Consider the following 21,021-nt stretch of genomic DNA (forward strand, 5'->3'; position numbering starts at 1 on the left):
GCGAGCAGAGTTGGGGATGGGGAGATGGGGAGCTGGGGACCCACCGAAATGCATCTTGGGAGTGGGACGGGACACCGACTTAAGACAGCCTCAACCTCGACTTCAGCTAGAGCTACAACTTCATCTTCATCTTCATTTTCATCTGCAGCCGGTTGGCTTTCGCTTCTTTTGCTGGTTTCACTTTTTTACAATTTAATTCGCATGTGTTTTCGGGTAATTGTATAATTTTTTTAACCAACTGCAGCCGTCTAGCGTTTTTAGCGTCAATGTTATATGACCCGGAGCGGGTCCATGAAGTTGTTGATAAGTGGGAAATATGACAAATACACATTGGCCGCAGGTGAATGGATCGCCATGCGGCAGCGACTTTGTAGTCGGCATCTTGTATATTGGTGATTTATGCATTTTGATTAGGTTGTTAATGGCCCAAAGAGTTTTTCGCGTGCCTGAAAAGATACTAAGCGAGCCAAAAAGATAGATAACAAGAAGTCTATGCTGATGAGCCAACGGCTGAGAGAGCCACATAAGCACTTGTTCAGGCTTATACCATAGGCCAGGAAATCGTTACATGCATTGCCTCAGCTGTTAAGCCTGGTGTATTTGCTTGTGCTATCGACAAACAATGTGTTTTAGAAGCACACATGAAGTTTAATTTACTATGAAAACATAGGGACCTTATGGACACGGTTTAGGAAATACATCTAAAGTTTTGAAAAATTAAGTATACGCGCCATGAAGTTTTAATAGCTTTTTGAAGCTTTCACTTTTAGAGCAGCCAGCTTTAGTCAAGTATCAGACGAATGTAGTTTTTAGTATTTTATATTTATGGTATTTTTGTAGTAAAGATGAACTTTAATCACTGTTTTAATCTTTTTTAAAAATACTTGGAAAATATGTACAAGTCAGTAATTCTCAAAAAAAAACTTAATATAAATTGTCGGGATACTCTTTGTTAAAGTTGATTATAAGTTTTTATTGTAATAAATGATGGTGATGTAAAAGGGACCCATGGATTTACAAAAGTTGATGAAAGTGTAACGGGATATGTTTCAAATAAATTTAGAGTAAATGTGTAGGGACGTGTAGAGTTACTATTTCCGAAGATTTTGAAATATTTTAAAAATATATTTAAGCAAAATTAGTTGATTTTTGGGATTTATAATTTGGCCACACTTAATCGTAGAGGTAGTCGAAATTTTAAAGCTGGCCCAAAAGCTTTCGCCAACTTCAGTGTCGAACGCGGATTTCAGACGAGCGGTGGCGTTAAGAAGAAGAGAAGTGATTTGAGCCGAGAGCCACAAAAACTGAGGCTTGCAATACACCAAACACACACTTACGGACACGGCACACACTAGCGCAGCGGAGTTAAAATCGAGAACACTGAGCGAAACGGGCGACACAAGTGATTAAAGCTGCTACCTGGAGTTGGAGTTTGATTCATTGATCGACGAACCGAGTGCGTAAAACCCGTAAAGTTTGGACTGCAAATACACACGCACACAGGCACACTGGCGCAGCCAGGCAAAAACCCACACACACACTCTGACAGAGAGTTACCTGAATAACCGCCGCGCCTACCGCGTTTTCTTTTATCTCACTCCCACCGCCCCTCGCCCCTTCACCCGTTTAACGGTGCTCGGAGTATCTGTCAGTGTACGCAGTATCTGTGAGTGTTTGCCCACGCTTGCGTGTGTGTGTTGTCTTTTGGTGTTTTCATTTCGAAAAAGTTGTGTGTGCATTTTTCCAAAAAAAAAAAGGTTACGAAAAGGAAAGAAAAGAAAAGAAGCAGGCCAAAACAAGGTCCTGGTTATACAACAACCAGTATTTTGATTTTATTTGTGGCAAGCAGAAAGCGTTCTTTTATTACGAGAGGGTGAATATAAACACAAATACATAAGCAATTACGGAGAGACACGCGCACACACTCACAAAAAAGTGGAATAACCTTCAAGAGCCGAGCTTGTGCAACTTCCACTTCTTAGCTTATAGAGGGCGGCCATACCACAGCACTAATTATTTATGATTTCGGTTTAGTAGCGAGTTTCGAAAAGTTCATTCAGTGACAGGTTTATTCTCTGACAACATTTGCCGCCAGCCCCCCTGCCAATCGCCCCAATTTCCATCCATTTTCCACCCATTTCTCCGCAACTTTGTACGTGCTGCAACATCGGCTGCGAATGCATTAGAAATTTATGCGAAAATACATAAATGAGCGCGTGGCGAAGCATTTGATTGCGCCCAGGAACCGGACCCCAAGACAGGCTTTCACCACGGGCTTTTCCTTTTCTTTCATTTGGTTCTGCTGAATATCAAATATGACTGCAGTTGTGCTCCCCCCTCCAACGCCGAGTTTCCCGCCCGACAGCCATCAGTCCACCTTCGCAGTTAGATCCCTGGGGCATGTGGTTAATGCCAGAAGAGTACAATGTCCAACGCAGCTCAATTATCAAGCGATATGGAAATGGCCCAAGGCAATCGCAGTGGGCCACAAAATCGCTTGGTAGTGTGCTAAAAATCCCACAAACTAGGGGAAGTCCTTGAAGTTGGTCTTTAAATATTAACGAACAGCTCTTAAAAGCCTTAAATCATTGCGCTTTGGGAGCCCAACCAAAATAATTCATATTTAATAGCTTTACAAAAAAAGAAACGACCTATACAAAACATTTAGATACCTCACTTATTTGCAATATCAACAGAAGTAAAATAAATCAAAACACAAACTAACTTACTCATCTTAAAGAGATGACCTAGATCTACGTTAACAAAAAATAGTAATTTGTAGAGTGTTTATCTATCAATGAAAAATATTCTGTAAATCATTTAATTTAAATTTTAATGTGAATATGCCAGTAAACCTCGGCCACAAATCTTAAAAGCAATATATTAAGTTTTGGAATTCGAGTGATAAGTTTGGATTCTACCACATACTTGACTAATGGTTTTCCAATTGCTCCCCTTGTTGTTCTTTTGAACTTATTTCCCATTTGGGCCCACTGTGCACGCCCATTCCAGCACCAACTGACAATTAATAATAAGCGTTTTAGCATTTGCCGCCATACAATATGTGTACACATAAACATACACTTGTCTGTTGAATTTCCTTAATAGAAATGTAATTTCCCCCAACCAGTCCGCATGATATTGGAGTTATTGTTCGGGCAGTCGGCCAGCTTATTGGGGTCATTGGAGCTGGCCAGGCACGACAGCAACCATCTCTGAATGGCACCATTGTCGGAGTATTTGACCATTCATTTAATGCTCCAGCAAACGCCATTATATAAATGCATTTGCTTTGGATCGGAGGAAGAACAAGCTGACTGCTGCAGATTATAATTAGTATTTGGGCCTTGTGCGACAATTCGGCACAATTCGGTCGGAGATAATGCCTGGAAAATTGCTGCAATTTGCCGTTAACAATGGCTGCGGGAAATTAATCTCGCTGACGTCAGTGCGAACTAAGCCGAGAATCGTCCGGGCTAATAGCCAATGATTGGAACGCTATACGGCGGCAGACTCGAACCCGAGGTTAGGCCTCGCCTATGACGCATCCGAAGTAAATATAAACGGCAAATATTTGGGCGCCGCTGACTTGAAGATACACAAATCGCGGAACGCTTCCCGCCTGGCACTGTTTTCTCTTCTGGGGGACTTTTCGGCTTGTTCTCGGGGCCAGAGATCAGAAGGCAAAGGACAATGCCAACAACCTGGGCATACAGCGCACACACGGCGTATACTTAATGCATGGAATGTTCGGTTTCGGTCCGTGCCAAGCGCAACCCAGTTGGATTCGCTGCCACTCCGGTAATGCCAATGCTACTTCCAATGCTACCGGAGCTCCTGTAGTTTTACATGCCCCACGACGCCGACAAAAGCCAAGTATTTTGTGTATTTGTTGTATTTTTTTATTTTTCTTGGAACTTGCCCAGCTCGGCAGAGGCCTTGGCATGTGGGCGACAATTTCGCATTTATTATGCAACAGTTTGGCGGATTGAGCGTGTAGCGTAAACAAACTTGCTGGCAGCATTATTTGGCCCAAACGAGAAAGGGCGACGAAGGGAGTAGAGTCGACAGCCCAACAAATTCCATAAATGCTGGCGTATCCTATGATCGAATGTGAAATACCTTCATAAGTTTGTCTGTTGTTCTAAACATCTAAAGCATTTTAAACAGTCCTTCTAAAGTGCTTTCTATGTTGACTTACACTTCAATTACAAAGTAGAAAGTATTTCCAAATACTTTTATCTAATCTAATACCGCAATATATGTAATATCCAATCAATAATGTCGCATGTAACCATTGGACTTGCTGGTATAGTTGTTCAACATATTGCAGTTCGACAGTAAAAAAGTTTCAATGAGTAGGCTTCTACCTTTTATTGATTTCAAAATTTATGGAAAACTGTCGTCTATCTTAAAGATAATTTGTTTGTCCACTATACTTTTGTATTGCCTTACCAATTTCCTGCCATTTCTAAACAAATTATCCCAATAGCCTTCAACAGATTTTCGTATCACTGAACCAATATATGCCCGTTCTCCCTGCGTTATTTACATTCAAGTTGATTGCCTCCTGCAACTTTTCACAATTTCCCAGTCCCCCCACCCCACCTCCCCTCCGCAGGGGAAAGCAGGAGGAGAGGTGGAAATCATGTCATGCAGCACAGTTGAAATAATGTAATTGACTCGGGCACGCCAACTGGCAAGACAAATCAAGGCGAGGCGTAGGAAAAGCTGGGGATCACATGTACGCCCCTTGGACTTCAGCCACTGGCTGCCAGTGGTGGGTGGTTGGGCGGAGTGGGTGGTGCCTGGCTTAGGTGATGGTGGTCTAGCTGTGATTGCTCAGCTGAATGCAATCCGAGGAATAACTGCAATACCAGTTATCGGCCAGAGCCCAGTCTGCCACTTGGCTGCCACACTTGCAACCACATGCTGCAGCTTAAAACGAATCTCTTGGCAGCAGACAGGAAAAATACTTTAAGAACAAACCATTTGGAAACGCATTGGTTCTCATCAAATTTTAAAATATTTTTATACATCAAATCTTAACATTGTACCTATTATATTTATTTTGGAATACGCTCTTGAACATTTAAACGATATTTTGAATACCAACTGAAAACTGAAATCAAAGTTCTTCCCAAGATTGTCTAAAGTAAAGGAATATTATAAAATAAGCAAAACAGATTATTATCTCTTACTAAAGCAATTATCCATTAGACAAGTGTATCTTAAATACAACCCACATGTAGAAGAGTCTAGCAGATAATATTTAAATATATCAAAGGTAATGTTCATTATAATAAATGATTTAAATATATATTTTTCGATTTTTTTTTATAATAGAGAAAGGGTTAACGTTCAAAATAATAATTAAATTAAAATAAAACAAGAGAGAACGCTATAGTCGGGTGCCCCGACTATCAGATACCCGTTACTCAGGTAAAGGGAGTGCGAGGGAGATGGAGATAGAAACTTTGATCACGCATAGGTATTGATAAACACAATAAATCTGCATTTTTACTTTTCCGAAATATTTAAATTTTTAAAATCGTATATAAGCGATTGTGGGCGTCAGAGGGGGCGTGGCACCATTTTGAAACAAACTTGCGCTGCGTAGGAACTCCTAAAATCTACATGCAAAATGCCAATCTTCTAGCTTTTATAGTTTCCGAGATCTCAGCGTTCATACGGACAGACAGACAGACAGACAGACAGACGGACAGACGGACAGACGGACATGGCTAGATCGACTCGGCTAGTGATCCTGATCAAGAATATATATACTTTATAGGGTCGGAAACGCTCCCTTCTAGCTGTTACATACTTTTGCACGAATACAATATACCCTTTTACTCTACGAGTAACGGGTATAAATAGGAATTTACAAATTTCGATGTTTTTTGCCCAAGTGTGGCGACGAGAATAAAACTTTGTTTATTTTCTCTATAGATAAACGGGAAGGGAAGTGGGAGTGAATGGTTAGGCGGATAAGCTAATCAAAAGGCTAACTCAGTTGAGGCGTCATTTGCGTTTCTACACTCCTGCAAAAACAAACAGAAACAGCTTAAGTAAACAAGCTGTAAGATATTTGTCAATTTTAATTTCTGGTTAGACCAGTCGAACTTGTATACAGGGTGTCGACCGAGAACAAAAAAAAGAAAAAAACTATTCTTATATAAGACCCACGATCAATAACCGATCACGTAAAGCTCTATCACTCTCCTTCCACCTTACATCATCAACATTTGAATGTGTGGCTAATTGCTAATTGCTATTTGCTGGCTGATCTAGCGATTGAAGTGACGTTATGGTGGTTCCTTATTCGGAATACCTTGAATGAAATTCATTAGACACAATGGAAGCTGCAGCAATATCTCTTTTTTGTTTCCAACCATCTTATCTAGTTTCATGGTTTCTTTCTTTGCGGCTGTGTGGGTTTAAGATGCCAATTTAGATTGTAAAAAGATTCGTTCCAATCTGCATGGTCTATACGATAAGTAGTTTCAACAAGAAGTTTTAAAACTAATAGGAATATTTGAATCAGTATAAATTGTGATACAGCTTGGTTGTACAAAATAGATTCCCTATTAAAAATGTCATTAAAGAACAGAAATAAACTAAATTTGGCAGATTAGTAGGTATCTAATAAAGCCATTTGATTTAGAAAAAATGTTAAACATATATGCGTATATATTACAACAAATATTATATAATAATAAAATAAAATATTTAATAATGTTCCGATATTTCTTTATGATATAGGTAGATATATATATATATATAGATGTTATAACTATTAAATGAAATGCAAGGCAAAAAAATAAAAATTGGTTTCGAAATAAACACTAGTTTGAAAAAAATATGATTAAGAACTAGTTAGCAAATATGGTTATCATACTGAAACATCTGATTTTATTTGATTCCACGAAGTGTGACCAAAATAGCCCCACGTTTTCCCATTTTCGCTGAGATCAGCTTGTATTTCCACACTACTATTGTAACCACTAGCCTTCATTCAACCCAGATAACATACATGTTCCCTTCCAATCCGCGCTGTTTACCCAAGTGCTGGTGCGCGGATAATGTGGCTGTGGAAAGTTTAGCATTGTGTGATAGCACCACTCGACACACATCCATGACAATAGCCGTGATCTGTGCGGCTCTATGTATAGCCGCTCGATTCCCAAAGGGCCAATTTGGGTCAGAGCCCCCACCTTGGAATCCCCCCCTCCTTTAGGGGCTTCTGTTCATCTGGAAAGAGCAAGGGGCGACCGCTCCAACTGGTGGGCGTGGGACCCGCCCCCTGGAGCGCTTGATGCGGCAATTAAGAGCGCAGCTGCAGTTTGCACTTGCCAGCGTTTTCAGTTGCCGCTGTTTTTGCTGTTGTTTTCACCTTTCACTCGGCTCGTGACGCACATCCAGCAGGTGCGAAAAGAGGGGGAGGGGGCGGTGTATCGCTGCAGCAGCCATACGACATTCCACAGTCAGTGATGGGAAGTACCCACCTAAAATGTACTATCATATTTTCAGGGCACTCTGGCAGGGTTCTCTTGAAAACCACAGTCTGTTAAATTAAAATATCAACAAATGCCCGTCATGTGACATGACATGTCCCACTAATGGATTTTCATTTTTTTAATAGTGAAATGCGTACATATTTAATGGCTTATTCCCATAATAGATTTAAATTTAATTGTTATTGCCTGATAATAGAGGGTACCAGTACCTTTTTAGCAGATTGTATTTTTATTCGTTGTCCGTCAATTGTATATTTTAGTCGATTCAATTTGATATCAGCGGATCTCCAGCTGGTTAAATCTTGATTATCTTGAATAAATTCATCGGACCTCTGGCATCTCTGCAGCCCTATCTCACACTCGCACCCTCTGAAGAATACAATTCCAGCTTTTCCCTCCCTCTTTTTTGTGTTTACCCGCGAATTAAGATCTTCCGTCTACGTGATGACAACTAACGATGACAATTAGAATGTAAATATTTATAGATTTCATTTGGTGCCTTCACATACAGGCTGAACTAAATGGTTTTTTGAAAAGGCGAGGTGTCGCTTGGCTCCAGTCGTGATTCATCGACGGAGTTCTGGGCACTGGCACATATCTTGTGGCCACCCATACCCACGCACTCGAGATTGCACGGGCTTAAACTGGCTAAAGCCGGACAAAGAGCTGATTGTAAACAAATTTGCCAACCAAAATGGGAACGTCGGAGAACAGGTTATGTTGGGGGTAACTAAATTTGGCCGGTTAAAGACTGATTGACTGTCGACTCGAGTGTTGTGCATGGAACTAACTTGATTCGTTCTCCGTATTCCCACAGAGCAATGCGTCTCGACACGAACTCAAATGTGGACTTCAAAGCATTCGAATCCAGCTCTAGCTCATGTGTAAGTACTCTAAAGTAAATACTTCGATAGTTTGGCTCATTATTCTTGAATTTAGCTCATCAAATTGGATAATTTGGCCACCTGGGGAGGCTCACAGAAAACAGACACACGGCTGCCGATCACGGACTACTCCAATCTGGGCGGACCCCGGCACAATCGCAGCCCGTTTCCCTTGTCCAAAGATGTCAACAATCGCTTCGTAATCTGGTAAGATCACCATTAGATTTAAAACGTTCCGGACCATGTGCTTACATTTTGTTGATCGGTTTATAAGTTATTAATTGTTGTTAAGCTCCGATTTGATCTCTTCTTTAACACTTACCTATTATTGCCTAATTCAGGGATGGTGACATGACCACTCTGGAGGTGGACGCCATAACAAATACCAGCGATGAGACTCTGACTGAAAGCAATAGCATATCGGAGCGCATCTTCGCCGTGGCTGGCAACCAGCTGCGAGAGGAGCTTAGCACCACTGTTAAGGGTGAGCATGCGGCCTAAACGTCTTGATTATATAACTCTGCTATCTGGAATTTCTCTCACTTAGAATGTCGCACTGGGGATGTGCGCATCACGCGTGGATACAATCTACCCGCCAAGTATGTGCTGCATACGGTGGCACCTGCCTACAGGGAAAAGTTCAAGACGGCCGCCGAGAATACTCTGCACTGCTGCTACAGGTGAGCTGGTAGTGCCATATTATTTTCTATTTTAAAGTCTTACGAAAAGATCACGTCCAAATGAAGATTATAATTCTGTGAACAGACTTAGCTACTGACTCATAGTTCTGATAGCTGTTCTTTAAATGCTTTTCTTATATGCACTGTCCATAAAGACAGTCATTTGTTGATTAGACATATTTAATTTTCTGATTTAGAAAGTGTTCAGTGACTAATCTTAAGATTGCACAAAAAATAATCAGATTCTCGTAACCATATAATAACAAAGAATGATCATTTTCTACAATCAAAAAAGTTGGAAGTCTGTAATCTATAATTTGCGTATATACAAATATACATAAGTTCATTTTGTTTTCTTACAAACATATTTTGTTCAAAAGTTTTGAAAAATTATTATTTTATTACTTTATTTATTAACATTTTGGAGTTTTGCAACCCAACCAAATTCCAATTAAATTTCTATGTCGCATGCCAGAAATTGGATAACTCCAAAACGTTAATAAATTAAGTAATCTTAAAAGAAGTTTTAGATTACAATTTATTGAGTTGATATTTAAACTTTTCCGTTTTTAATGACATCCAATCCTTTTGTACACAGAAATGTCCTGTGCAAGGCGAAGGAACTGAACCTGCACACCATCGCCCTGTGCAACATCAGTGCACACCAGAAGAGCTTTCCAGCGGATGTGGCAGCCCACATTGCCCTGCGTGAGTACTAAATAAGTAAATCAAGAGATCTGTGAACCGATCATAAATGTGTTTTGCACAGGCACCATTCGTCGCTATCTGGACAAGTGCACCCTGCAGGTTGTGATATTGTGCGTGGGCAGCAGCGAACGAGGCACCTACGAGGTCCTGGCCCCTCTGTACTTCCCGAGGGATCAGCTGGAGGAGCGCAGTGCCCTGTGGCAGCTGCCGAAGGACATCGGCGGGGAGTTCGGGGAGCCTCAACATCCGGACCCCGACCGCCAGATTCGCATTATCCGCAATCCCCAGCACAGTGTCCACATGCGTCATCGTCTGGGTGAGTAAACTGCCAGAAAATACCATGAGTAAATATAGACTTATACTCCTTGCCATTTGCCAAAACAAAAATAATATTTTTTTTATTATCAAACCACATTTTTCTGAAGATCAGAAACTATTTAGTTGGCACAGAATGAGTAACGAAACGATTTCAGATTTTAACATGTATTTGTGATCTTAAATCTAGAAATTAACTACGATTTTTTTATTTCTGTGCACTTTTCTGATTGTAATTTTGCGATTGTGACTTTCGTCACTGTTTTCTCACTGCCAGCTTATCAATCGACTGTCGATGATAAAGACGCCTATCATGGCAATGATTCCATGTGAAGTATATACAATTCCTTGCCTGCCTGTCGATAAGATAAGTAAAAAATAAAAAAACAAGAGAACCACACACGAAACAAAAGCGAAATATATGTGAAATTCGCTGGTCTGCTATGTTGACTGGCTGGCCGACTTCTAGGGCTTCAGTTACGCTGCAAAGTCGGTCGTGTGCGGGTCACTTGTCGTAGTTGCATTCGATTGGTCAGACAAAACTCGCGAGTTTTCGGTTTTTTTGGCCCACATTAGGTAGCACAACCCAGCTTATTTGTAAGTGTTTCATCGAAGAGTTTAACAGGGACCAAAATCAAGTATGTGCATTAATCCATTTGAAACTGGAAAACGATTTTGGGATTGAAGACTTTACTCCCCCGATGTCGCAGTTAGTCAGTGTCGAATGACTGAAGGCTGGGTGCTATGAAATTGGGACTGAATTCGTTGCATACTTTTGGGACAAAAGTGACTAACTAACTGTGTAAAGTGACTTGTTTTATAACATGTAGAATCAATAAGTTATTTTACAAAAAAATTAAATAAGCAATATATACTATTTTTCAAAATAAATATATGTTTCTTAAATTTGCAGACCTACAACTGAAACCAGGGTTAATCGATTTGTATGAAATACATACAAAATTATAAAATTAAAAAATACAAGTCACGGTTTCTAAATTGTAAATTATAATATTAATATAATAATTAAATGATATATTTGTTGACATAAAACAAAAAAAAAACACAAAAGTATGTTAAGGTGTTCAACCAATTCCCCCACCTTTTAGTGAGTTAAAGTTTGGTTTCCAATAATCTTAATCTTTTAAACCGTACAAATTCTCCAGTTGGCATTTTGTACATAAAAATTATTTCATTCATTTCGAACCTCGTCAACTTATAAACTTCTTTTAAGTAAAAGTAACAAAATGGTAAACAAAAAAAAATTTCTTTGATGAAAATGAAAGAAATCTACGCCCCCGGGCGTAAAAAATATTTAAATAGAGGCAAAAGTACGTACGAGTGATAAACTTTAAGGCTAATGAGCAGACTCTAAAGGGCATATTTCCCGAAAAATTATAGTATGTCTTAAATGTACCAATGCACACTGTTTAGGCGGGTTAGCCTATGACTTTTCAATTTTCATACAAATTTGGGCGCTTTAATGTAAATATGTAAATGTTATAATGACAACTTATAATATTTAAAATGGAAAAAAATAGTTTCGGAATCAAAATTTTCTATTTACCCTTTAGTTGCCTACAGTACGAACTTGATTAGTTAATCTCACCTTAAATTACAAAAGTTATTTGATTACATGTTGTTATTTAAACATGTGCGAAAGCTGAAATCTCTTTCGCATTTGTATTTCGTTAGTTTATCAACAAAAGTTAGTTAACTTACTTTTGCTGCGCTTATCACGAGGAGTGTCACTCATGTGTTTGGACTGGCCAAGTTCCATTCTGGGCCTAAATCATGTCACCGCAGCCGAGATATCAGCGTTATCAGTTATCTCCCGAGAGCGATGCAAAGCGAGAGCCCAAGGAGAGGGTAGCGGGGGGAAGCGTGGGGGCGTAGGCGGTTTCCAGTTTTTGCTCAGCGCTCGTGCGTTTCACCGCTCGCCTTGTTGTCTCACTTGCCAAGAGCTGGCGTTCAGTTCAACTCACATTCCGAAGCGCTGAAGTTGGGACACGATTACAGAAAGTGTTAGCTCTGCGCCGATAATCGAAATCCAGCGCAGAATGATAAACAACTCGTTTGAGTTCTCGTGTAAAGACCATAAACCCCTGCGACCCTAATGAAAGACAAAGGAAAAATCATATCATTTCAGGAAGACCTTAAATTCTCATCTAAGCTTGATAAAAATTAATCTAGTGAATATTTCGTATTGTAACCAATACATCAATCAATGAATTCCCTAATCGTCAAATTATAAACAAAGAAGAAACAAATAATACTCAAGAGTATCTTATATTTGTATCCTCTTTGACAAGGAAATCAATTATATAAATATTATGGGTTTTTAGAGTTGTTTCACCACATTACCTCAAAATGTATTTCTTTATTGCAACTAACCAAGCTCTATGTTCCAAATCTTCTCTATTTCAGCCGACGACGATTCGGACGTGAGTCCACACGATATGGAAGGCAATAGTTCGGATCTGGAGTGCGGAGCTCGCGATATGAACGGCCTCAGCCTGAATTCGTATAGCAGCGGTTTGCAGGCTCAGCTTCAGGTGAGTTTCATTTAAGCACCTTGATCGAATCAGTGTGTGCTAATTTATGGATTTCTTTGACCTCCCAAACAGCGCGACTTGGACCGGCAGCACCTGCTCAGCGATCGCCCGCGCACTGGAGTTTACGAGAATGTCATTTCCGAGGGCGTCGAGGGGGTTGAGCACCAGGAAAGGTAGGTTTTGCTTACTTGTGATCATACTGCCTAAATCTCAAATTCTTATAGGGTTTGGGATGAGAATGGGATAAGAAATTTATTCGTAATTTTTCTATTTTATATTTCCACATGAAATAGTTTTGGGCTTCTCTTTTAAACCTCTTCTAGGCTTAAATTGCAGACATTTATCGTTTTAAAATATTAACATAGAAAATTCTGGCTGCAGATATTCCAATTAGCACATAACTGAAATCGTAAACACCCCATTAAGCAAACATTACTAAGAGTGAAACGACTTAAATTTGTTTAATGGGTGAATCATAAAAATATTTAAAACCAACCTTTAAGAGAACTTATATTGAATTTATTGTAGATAGTTGTATTTACATTGTTATTAATTAAACCCAAAAATGTTATTAATATAATGAATGCAAATTATACACAATTGTGGGATGTACGCCGAACAGAGATCTTTCATAAGGAGGCTTGCTTCTATAAAATAAACAATTAATCATAAACGACTTGTAAACACTTTGAGTTAAGAAATATCTGTTTAGCTAAGTAGTCTACTTCTTTAAGCATCTGTGGTATTAGATCGCAACCTGCGTCACATTACTTTCTTAGGTGTGGGAACATTTGCAGTTCATAAAGCTGCTAGAAAGACTCACAGTATTGGTCCAACCTCTCCGCCAATAAACACCTTAGCCAGCATATTTATTACTAGAGCATGCCGGAAATATCTTAACCGTCTAGCAAATGCCTTTCCTCTATGTAAATTACACCGCTTGTCGAAATTTTAGAGACTGGTGGCACGCAACCCAGGAGCTCAGGCTCAGGCTCAAATTAAATTGAATTCTAGCGAAATGAAGTGGAGTGGAGTAAGGAAAGTGCTTGGCCATCGTCCTGCACAATGCTAATTGGACTGGCCAAGTGTTTTGTGTGCTTTTTCTTGTGACGCAAACGGTGACGTAGGAATATTAAACACGGTGGCGTCATAGTTTGCGTGAAGTCTTCAAAAGTTCTAAAAAGAAATATTTTTAGCTTTCAGGTCGGTCCCTTTGGGTGGTGGTCTAAAAAAAGAATTTATTACTTTTATGGTTAGCAAAGGGCTCGGAGAAATTGTCATAAGCCAAAAATGTGTGAAAGAAGGTTTTTACATACCATGATATTTAAATAAACGTTATCAGATAATGTTAATTAGAAATAAGGATCAATGTTTCTTTTTTTTTTAACAAATTAATAAACTCATCCAAAAATATTTATTTTGCCATTTTAGGTGGTGAAATAAGCTTAGAGGTAAATATTTATGAATATTTACAAATGCTCATATGAACAGAGATAATGTCTGCGATAAATTTTTTTTAAAGAATAAACAAACTCCTGGGGACATTATCTAAATTAAAATAATATCCTACAAAAAATTCGGCATTGTTGAATTGCTTAAGAATCCCAGTATAATATAAACATAAGGCATTACCACAAAACGCTTAAATAAATGCCGTGTTCTTCTTTTAAGTAAACCCCATATAAGGATTGTTAGTTTTAAATCAAAGCAGTTGCACAAATGATTTCTTTCAAAAATAAAAAGTCTTATTACGAATGTTTCTTACACCCCCAAACATTGTCAATACCCATAATTAAAATAATTAAAACGACAGCTCGGATCCGAGTGGGAGTGCAATTCGGACTGGGAATCCGTTGGTAACCGGATCTGCCGGTGGGCAGTATAATCAGAATATCGAACCGTTGCAGTTCATTGAATGAAACCGCAAAAATGCCTCGCACACATTTTGTAGACATTTAAATGTAACATCTCTCAAGCAAATTAATTTATTAAATCGATTTCATGGAGAGGGGGAGGTGGGTTCGGTGGGGTGGTGACAAGTGACAAGTGACCACCGCTTCCTGGACCAGTTTTTGTTGTCGTTTTTTTGCGAGCAGGGGGAATGCACTCTACTGTGGAGTTGCTTCTTCTTCAGTGCGCTCAATTATTTACATGCGGAGGTCATCCTGGCTCATACAAAAAAAAATATCCAATAATATCAAAAAACTCCTATTCTTACAAAATTATATTGAAAAGATCTTAAAACGTATGTATCCACACTTTCGTTTGTACTGTATATTGTACTTTTACATATGTACATACATATGTACATGTACATAAGTAGTATGAGTCAAAGGCAATTTTGTTTATGTTTACCGTATTGTTTTAACATTCCATTTTGATGGAAATGTTGCACATTGCACGCATACGTAGGTAGTACTCTCTACATTTATAAGTATGGGTGGGTGGAAGAACTGAAATAGAATTCAAATGTTCGTTTTTTTGCGCATTTAGCTGCCAACTGACAACGCAAACATTTGAACTGATTTCATTTTTTGGACAGTTTTGTTTTAGCCTCAACTGACATTACTGCAAATAAAGCCGCTAGCATGATGTCCTTGGGTTATTGTTGTTACTGCTTTTGTCACTAACTGTTCTTGCTCTTATACTTGGCATTGGTGTTGTAACTGATTGTCATTGAAGGGGCGAAAGGGCGCACGCTCCAAAGTGAAAACAGTCTCTCCCCAGTAAGAGTATTATGCACTATGAGAAAAAATCTCGATTTCAAAGGAAACATAGATTTTTCACAGTATTATGATAAGTGAATAATATTTTAAGATTAAGTCATAAATTTTTAAGTCATAATTTACAATGACACCATTGGGATCGAAATCAAATCATTTAAATGATGCTTATCAAAATGATATTAAAAATCATCATATACAAATCAGATTTTCTTACTGTGTAGCATCGTCGCGTGGGAGAGAACCAGAGCAAGCGAGAGCTTTCTTTTGCGGCGACGTCGCCACTGCGCCACTCTTTCTCTCCGCCTCTCTCATTCCCGGCTGCTGGGGGCGGCGAAAAAGATTCAAGAGCAGCCCGACTCGCCGCCAACTCGCTCATTCGAAAAGCTCCACTCGCGGCGAACGGACGTGCATCGAAATATATATCCCGTGACGGGCGCCAATTCTATATAAATCGGTGATAAATCCATAAAGTCACACAGAGCTAAAAGTTGAAAGTATAAAGGAAAAACTATTTTCGCATTTCCACGAGCGGCTTCCGAACAACGCAAAAGTCTGGCGATCAAGCTGCCCCACTAATACATATTATTTAACAGAAAAAACAACACCCTGAACTATTTATAAGTATTTAGCGAAAGGAAAAACAAACCATTTTGCGTCAATTGAATACGAAATCGGGTTGAAACAGCGGAGAGCAAATCAAATCGGACGGTTAGCTGTAAAAAACCAAATTTCTATTTTGACTTAAAATCGATAAACCGTAATTGTGCGCGAGAGGCGAACGGCAAACTCAAAGGGGAACCGAAAATAGTGCCACCCACCAACAAAACCCAGTAACACTACAACCACATTCGAAACCCATTGTAAACTATGACAATGTTAGAAGGAATGACGTCGATTGACTTGGGCTCCAGTCCCATGCAAGAAACCACGGGCGACATGAACGATGTTCTGCCCGATGAGCTCATGGAGTCGCCGGAGGAAAGGTAAAGTGCTCGGAACTTGGAACTTTGTGGGGTGTACTATATTGAAACGTGTCAGTCACGAAGTCGGACAGGACATAACCACCCCTTCTCCTTGGCAATAAACAGTTGGTCCTCGCCAAGGGTTAATGACGTCAGTGCACCACGGTCGCACTGCTCCAACTCAGTTAATGACTTGTCAGTTATAATGTTTCGAAAATGCAAAAAGGATGGCATTTAGGACCAGCTAAGGGCTTTTTTAATACATGGTTTTTATTCATGTGGACTTATTGCAAAAAGTCATATATATATATATATATCGTAAATTTCAAGTAGTAGATTCTTAACAATTTCTTTTTATGTCACAAATGATTTGTAAAATTTAATGTAGACAGAAGTTTAGGTTAAGAATCGCGTTTATTAGGGACAATAAACATTCCAAAGAAACGAAAGAAAATTAGTCATAAGAGACTACTAAATGTCTGATTAAGCTAAGTTAAACTGTCCTACCCCTGCAGATCCCTCTGGATGCTATTTTTGGAATTGTGCATCCTTTGGTTGCATGCTTTTTTCCCCTGACTTGGTATTGAACTAACTAAGCCAACCTTCGCCGTACACCCGCTGCATAGTGAACCCAAAAAAAACCTTTCGGCCTTGTTTTTTCCGTACGTGCCAGTGAACAATAACATGCAATGTGTGTGATGCCAGGAAATGTGATCCAATAATAATGTTATTACTTCTCCGTGGCTCTGACTTGTTAAAGTGTGAGATTTATTCTATGGATTAGCATTGTGCTTTAATATTCATTGTATATTTCGCACGATAATCACATTCAGGGGGCACCACCCACGAAATCAACATGCATCCGCACCGCAGCTGTATCTTTAGCTGGGCAAACACCAAATTCGAGATTGTGATTGAGAATGGGTTTGCTAAGACTGCGTCACAATGCGTCACATTTAAGCATTATCTGTATCTTTATCTGGTTTTCTCTCTGCAGTCGTAAAAAGCTTATCTATCGGTTGCTGCTACCGAAGTTTACTGCCGCACAAGGCGGCAAAACATCACATCCCATCCCATCCCAAATCAGCCTGCTTAATCACAGCATTAAGTCACCTGAAATTGACTCACATTAGTCCGGAATTAGCGGAGGCTGAGGTGTTCAATTAGCCAGTTTGAAAGTTTGTATTTCGGCGTGTGGCGTCGAAAGTTGTTAATCACCTCAGCACAACTTTTGCACACTTGTACACCTCTGAATAGTATATCGGTTTTATACTCAACTTTTTAAAATGATTCATATGTAATGTGCACATTAATTCTCTAGCCAATCAAATGCAGTTTTACAACTTTAGTTGGATTTAATTGGGTGACCCATTTTCCTGCGCCCATTCCAGTTCTAATTTTATACTTTTATCTGGCAATTGTTACCTTCAAATTTAGCACACTTATAAAAAACAAAAGCAAACATCCTAACATGGGTTTAGCACGCATTTTAAATTTATAATTCCCCAAGCTGATAAACATGATGCTCATGGCTTTTTGTATTTTGCGAAATGAATTTCAAACAGTTGGGCTTGTCGGCTTTAGCAGCTTCTGGTCGTGACAGACATTATGTTTATATGCTTATATGGCCTGGAATTGCGTGACGCCACACAATAATCGATCGAACAACACCCTTCCCCAAGCAACGCAATCAAAATGAGCTTCTTATAATCGCCTTTTCAATAGTTGTATGCGTAGAACTTGAAAAGGCAGAGGCCAGAGAGTAAACATATTGAAAGAAATCCCAAATAGAATCAGCCATGCGTTTAATCAATTTTACAATCGATCTAAGGTAGAATTGTTTGCTCAGAAGATATCGAATTTCTGAGAAATGTTAAGGTGCAGCAAATATTGACTGCGTACTTCTTGAAAAATTAAAATCTCATGTTAAGACTGTATACAAATAAAAATACCATACATACAATTTTATACATATAATATAAAATTAAAACTGTAAGTTCTCATTGAGGACCATATACTCTTATTTAAGAAAATTTTCTGAACTACCTAAAATAAAGCACATGTGATATATATAGAACTAACCTCTAGTTTATTTCCTTCCAGATACGAGCGCCTATTGCGTCGCGCCCAAGTCGAGGACTTGACGGAGGTCTCGGGCATCGGTTGCCTTTACCAGAGCGGTGTTGACCGTCTTGGTCGGCCAGTGATTGTGTTCTGCGGCAAATGGTTCCCCGCCCAGAACATTGACCTGGAAAAGGTACTCCTTTGCAGAGATTATCCATTTAAAAATACTAATTTGTGTTATTTTGTAGGCACTGCTTTATCTGATTAAGCTACTGGATCCCATCGTTAAAGGAGACTATGTCATCTCGTACTTCCACACGCTGACATCCACAAACAACTATCCGTCGCTGCACTGGCTGCGTGAGGTCTACAGTGTGTTGCCCTACAAGTGCGTCCCTTTGTTTTCAGACTTCCGTCAAAGATCTTTTAACTAACATAACCGTATGAGTTACAGGTACAAGAAGAACCTGAAGGCCTTCTACATAGTGCACCCCACTTTCTGGACTAAGATGATGACCTGGTGGTTCACCACGTTCATGGCGCCAGCCATTAAGGCCAAAGTGCATTCGCTGCCAGGTGTGGAGCACCTGTACTCAGCCATCACAAAGGATCAGCTGGAAATTCCCGCCTACATCACCGAGTACGACATGGCGGTAAGTCGGAATGCACTATCGATTAATTATATTTTAATTATATATTTTATTAATTTCTTTACAGACCAATGGCCTGCATTACTTCAATCCTGTGCCGACTGCCTCGTAGATAGCGGCCATCGTTGCTGTCTAGGACAGCGGGCAGCCACAATAGCATATACATACATATATATAGATACATACACAATTGTGAAGTTTTTATAGATTTTATAGAACGTATTTTGTTTTCTTGATAAGTAATATTTGTTTACTTGCGCATAACTTTCGATGTTGTCGTTTATCGATTGACTTGCCGCAAGTTTTGTTGAACATTGTGTAGCATACTTTTATGGGAGTGGCCTTGTCGCCCGATCCCTCAAACCAATTAGCTAAAACATAAATCGGCAGCCCCAAAAACCAGATAATTGTGTAAAACATTCTTATGAAGTGCATGTAAATTAGTTAATTAGTTGGCATCGGCAGAACAAAAACTTGTTAATTCGCTAAAAATAGAAGTTGAACTATTGGTAGGAGATGGAGAGGGTAGATGGAGGACTCGATAACGAGATAAGATACCAAAAGAAACCAAAAAACGTTAGCAATGCTGAACAAAATGAAATTCGATTAGAGAACCTGCATATACGGATATACAAGATTATTCTAAATATTAAATTGATAAATTATAATTGATTATGGAAGGGAAAGTATATTTGAATAAGTATACATATATTGTTAGTTATCTTTGCAATTACAAATTGTATTATTAATGTATTAATACTAGAGCTAAAGCGTATGCAGTTTGATCCCCCGATATATACACACACATACGTACTATAATTCAATTGTATTTATACATAACTATATACTAAATATACACAACTAATAAATTAAAACCAAAACCAAACACGGATGAGAAGTCAACTCGTGGAGAAACATATATTTTAAAGCTCTGAGAAGTGCAGCAAGGAGCCTGCAGAACCTTTTGTAGATACTTACTAGAGCTCACCGTAAGGCCCTCCCAGCAATCGAAACACCAATAAAGAACCTATCGAATAACGACTAATGAATAATGAATGTTAAAGGTTCCACTTTGATATGAATATGTTTAGGCGCCGGAGATTTACAGCTCGAGACACGTCCCCTTTATCTTCCATGCACCATTTGCGCTCAAAAAACCCAGAATCAAAGCCAATAGCACGCCACTGCTATACGTATATATTTGTAAATGTGAGATATATAGGTATTGTAATAAGTCTAATTAATTATGGCACTCGCTGGCAGTAATCAGAAATCAGAGCCACATTAAAACCACTGCGCACCACCAATTGAAGAGCCAAAAGACAGCCACAGCCAACACCAGCAGTTGATTTAGCAACTACGCAATTACATGCAAAGTAAAATGCACTCAGGGATTGATTTAAAACAAAAAAAAATCCAAAACAAAACAAGAACCTAAAACCAAAAGAAATTTAGATAAACGACAAATGCGCTTTCCTCGAACCACAATCGGCAGCCTGGCTAGTACCTAAAATGAGAATACAAGTAGCGTTATAGCGAAACACCAAAGTGAGATAGTTTTTGGACATGTTCTTATAAGTACCTATGTATGTAGCAGGCAGTTCATCCGACAATTAAGCCAATTACATATGTATTTTGTATTGCCTCACCAGCAGAATTTAGGAAAATTAATCAGAGTGCTATGGGGAACCTTAATTTCCCTTCTAACAATAATCAGAATCACGGAAATTACTCAAATTAGTCTACTCAAAAGTTATGCTTGTATGAGAACCACCTTACAGGAGTACAACAATCGGGTTATACACATGGTGTACCCACCTATGGCTTACTCAACTGTTATTGAACATTTTAAAAAGTAATATCACAAAACAGAATCTCAAATCGAAAATCCAAGTTATGCCAAGTGTTCCTTTCTAAAAAGTATATATTTAGACGAATACTTTTCGTAATATTTGAA

At 39.0% G+C, this 21,021-nt stretch overlaps 1 protein-coding gene across 4 annotated transcripts; it reads left to right on the forward strand.

Annotated features, from left to right (window-relative positions):
• Positions 1-1,215: 1,215 nt before the first annotated feature.
• LOC108052591 (protein GDAP2 homolog) lies at positions 1,216-19,950 on the forward strand. 4 transcript variants are annotated; one of them, XM_017135018.2, is made up of 13 exons: positions 1,216-1,456; positions 8,338-8,404; positions 8,460-8,611; positions 8,746-8,888; positions 8,952-9,084; positions 9,683-9,792; positions 9,854-10,108; positions 12,535-12,662; positions 12,735-12,835; positions 18,454-18,607; positions 18,663-18,802; positions 18,869-19,067; positions 19,132-19,950. In XM_017135018.2, exons 2-13 carry the CDS (start codon positions 8,342-8,344, stop codon positions 19,174-19,176), a joined length of 1,623 nt encoding a protein of 540 aa, XP_016990507.1. In that variant the 5' UTR covers positions 1,216-1,456; positions 8,338-8,341; the 3' UTR covers positions 19,177-19,950. The 4 variants fall into 4 exon arrangements, with proteins under 4 accessions (XP_016990507.1, XP_016990509.1, XP_016990508.1 ...); XM_017135020.2 differs by lacking the exons at positions 1,216-1,456; positions 8,338-8,404; positions 8,460-8,611; ... (2 more) ...; positions 9,683-9,792; positions 9,854-10,108 and adding an exon at positions 10,590-10,704; XM_017135019.2 differs by lacking the exons at positions 1,216-1,456; positions 8,338-8,404; positions 8,460-8,611; ... (2 more) ...; positions 9,683-9,792; positions 9,854-10,108 and adding an exon at positions 12,091-12,195.
• Positions 19,951-21,021: the final 1,071 nt, after the last annotated feature.

This window comes from Drosophila rhopaloa, unplaced genomic scaffold (genome assembly GCF_018152115.1).
Source record: "Drosophila rhopaloa isolate 14029-0021.01 unplaced genomic scaffold, ASM1815211v1 contig_69, whole genome shotgun sequence".
NCBI classification, from domain to species: Eukaryota; Metazoa; Arthropoda; class Insecta; order Diptera; family Drosophilidae; genus Drosophila; species Drosophila rhopaloa.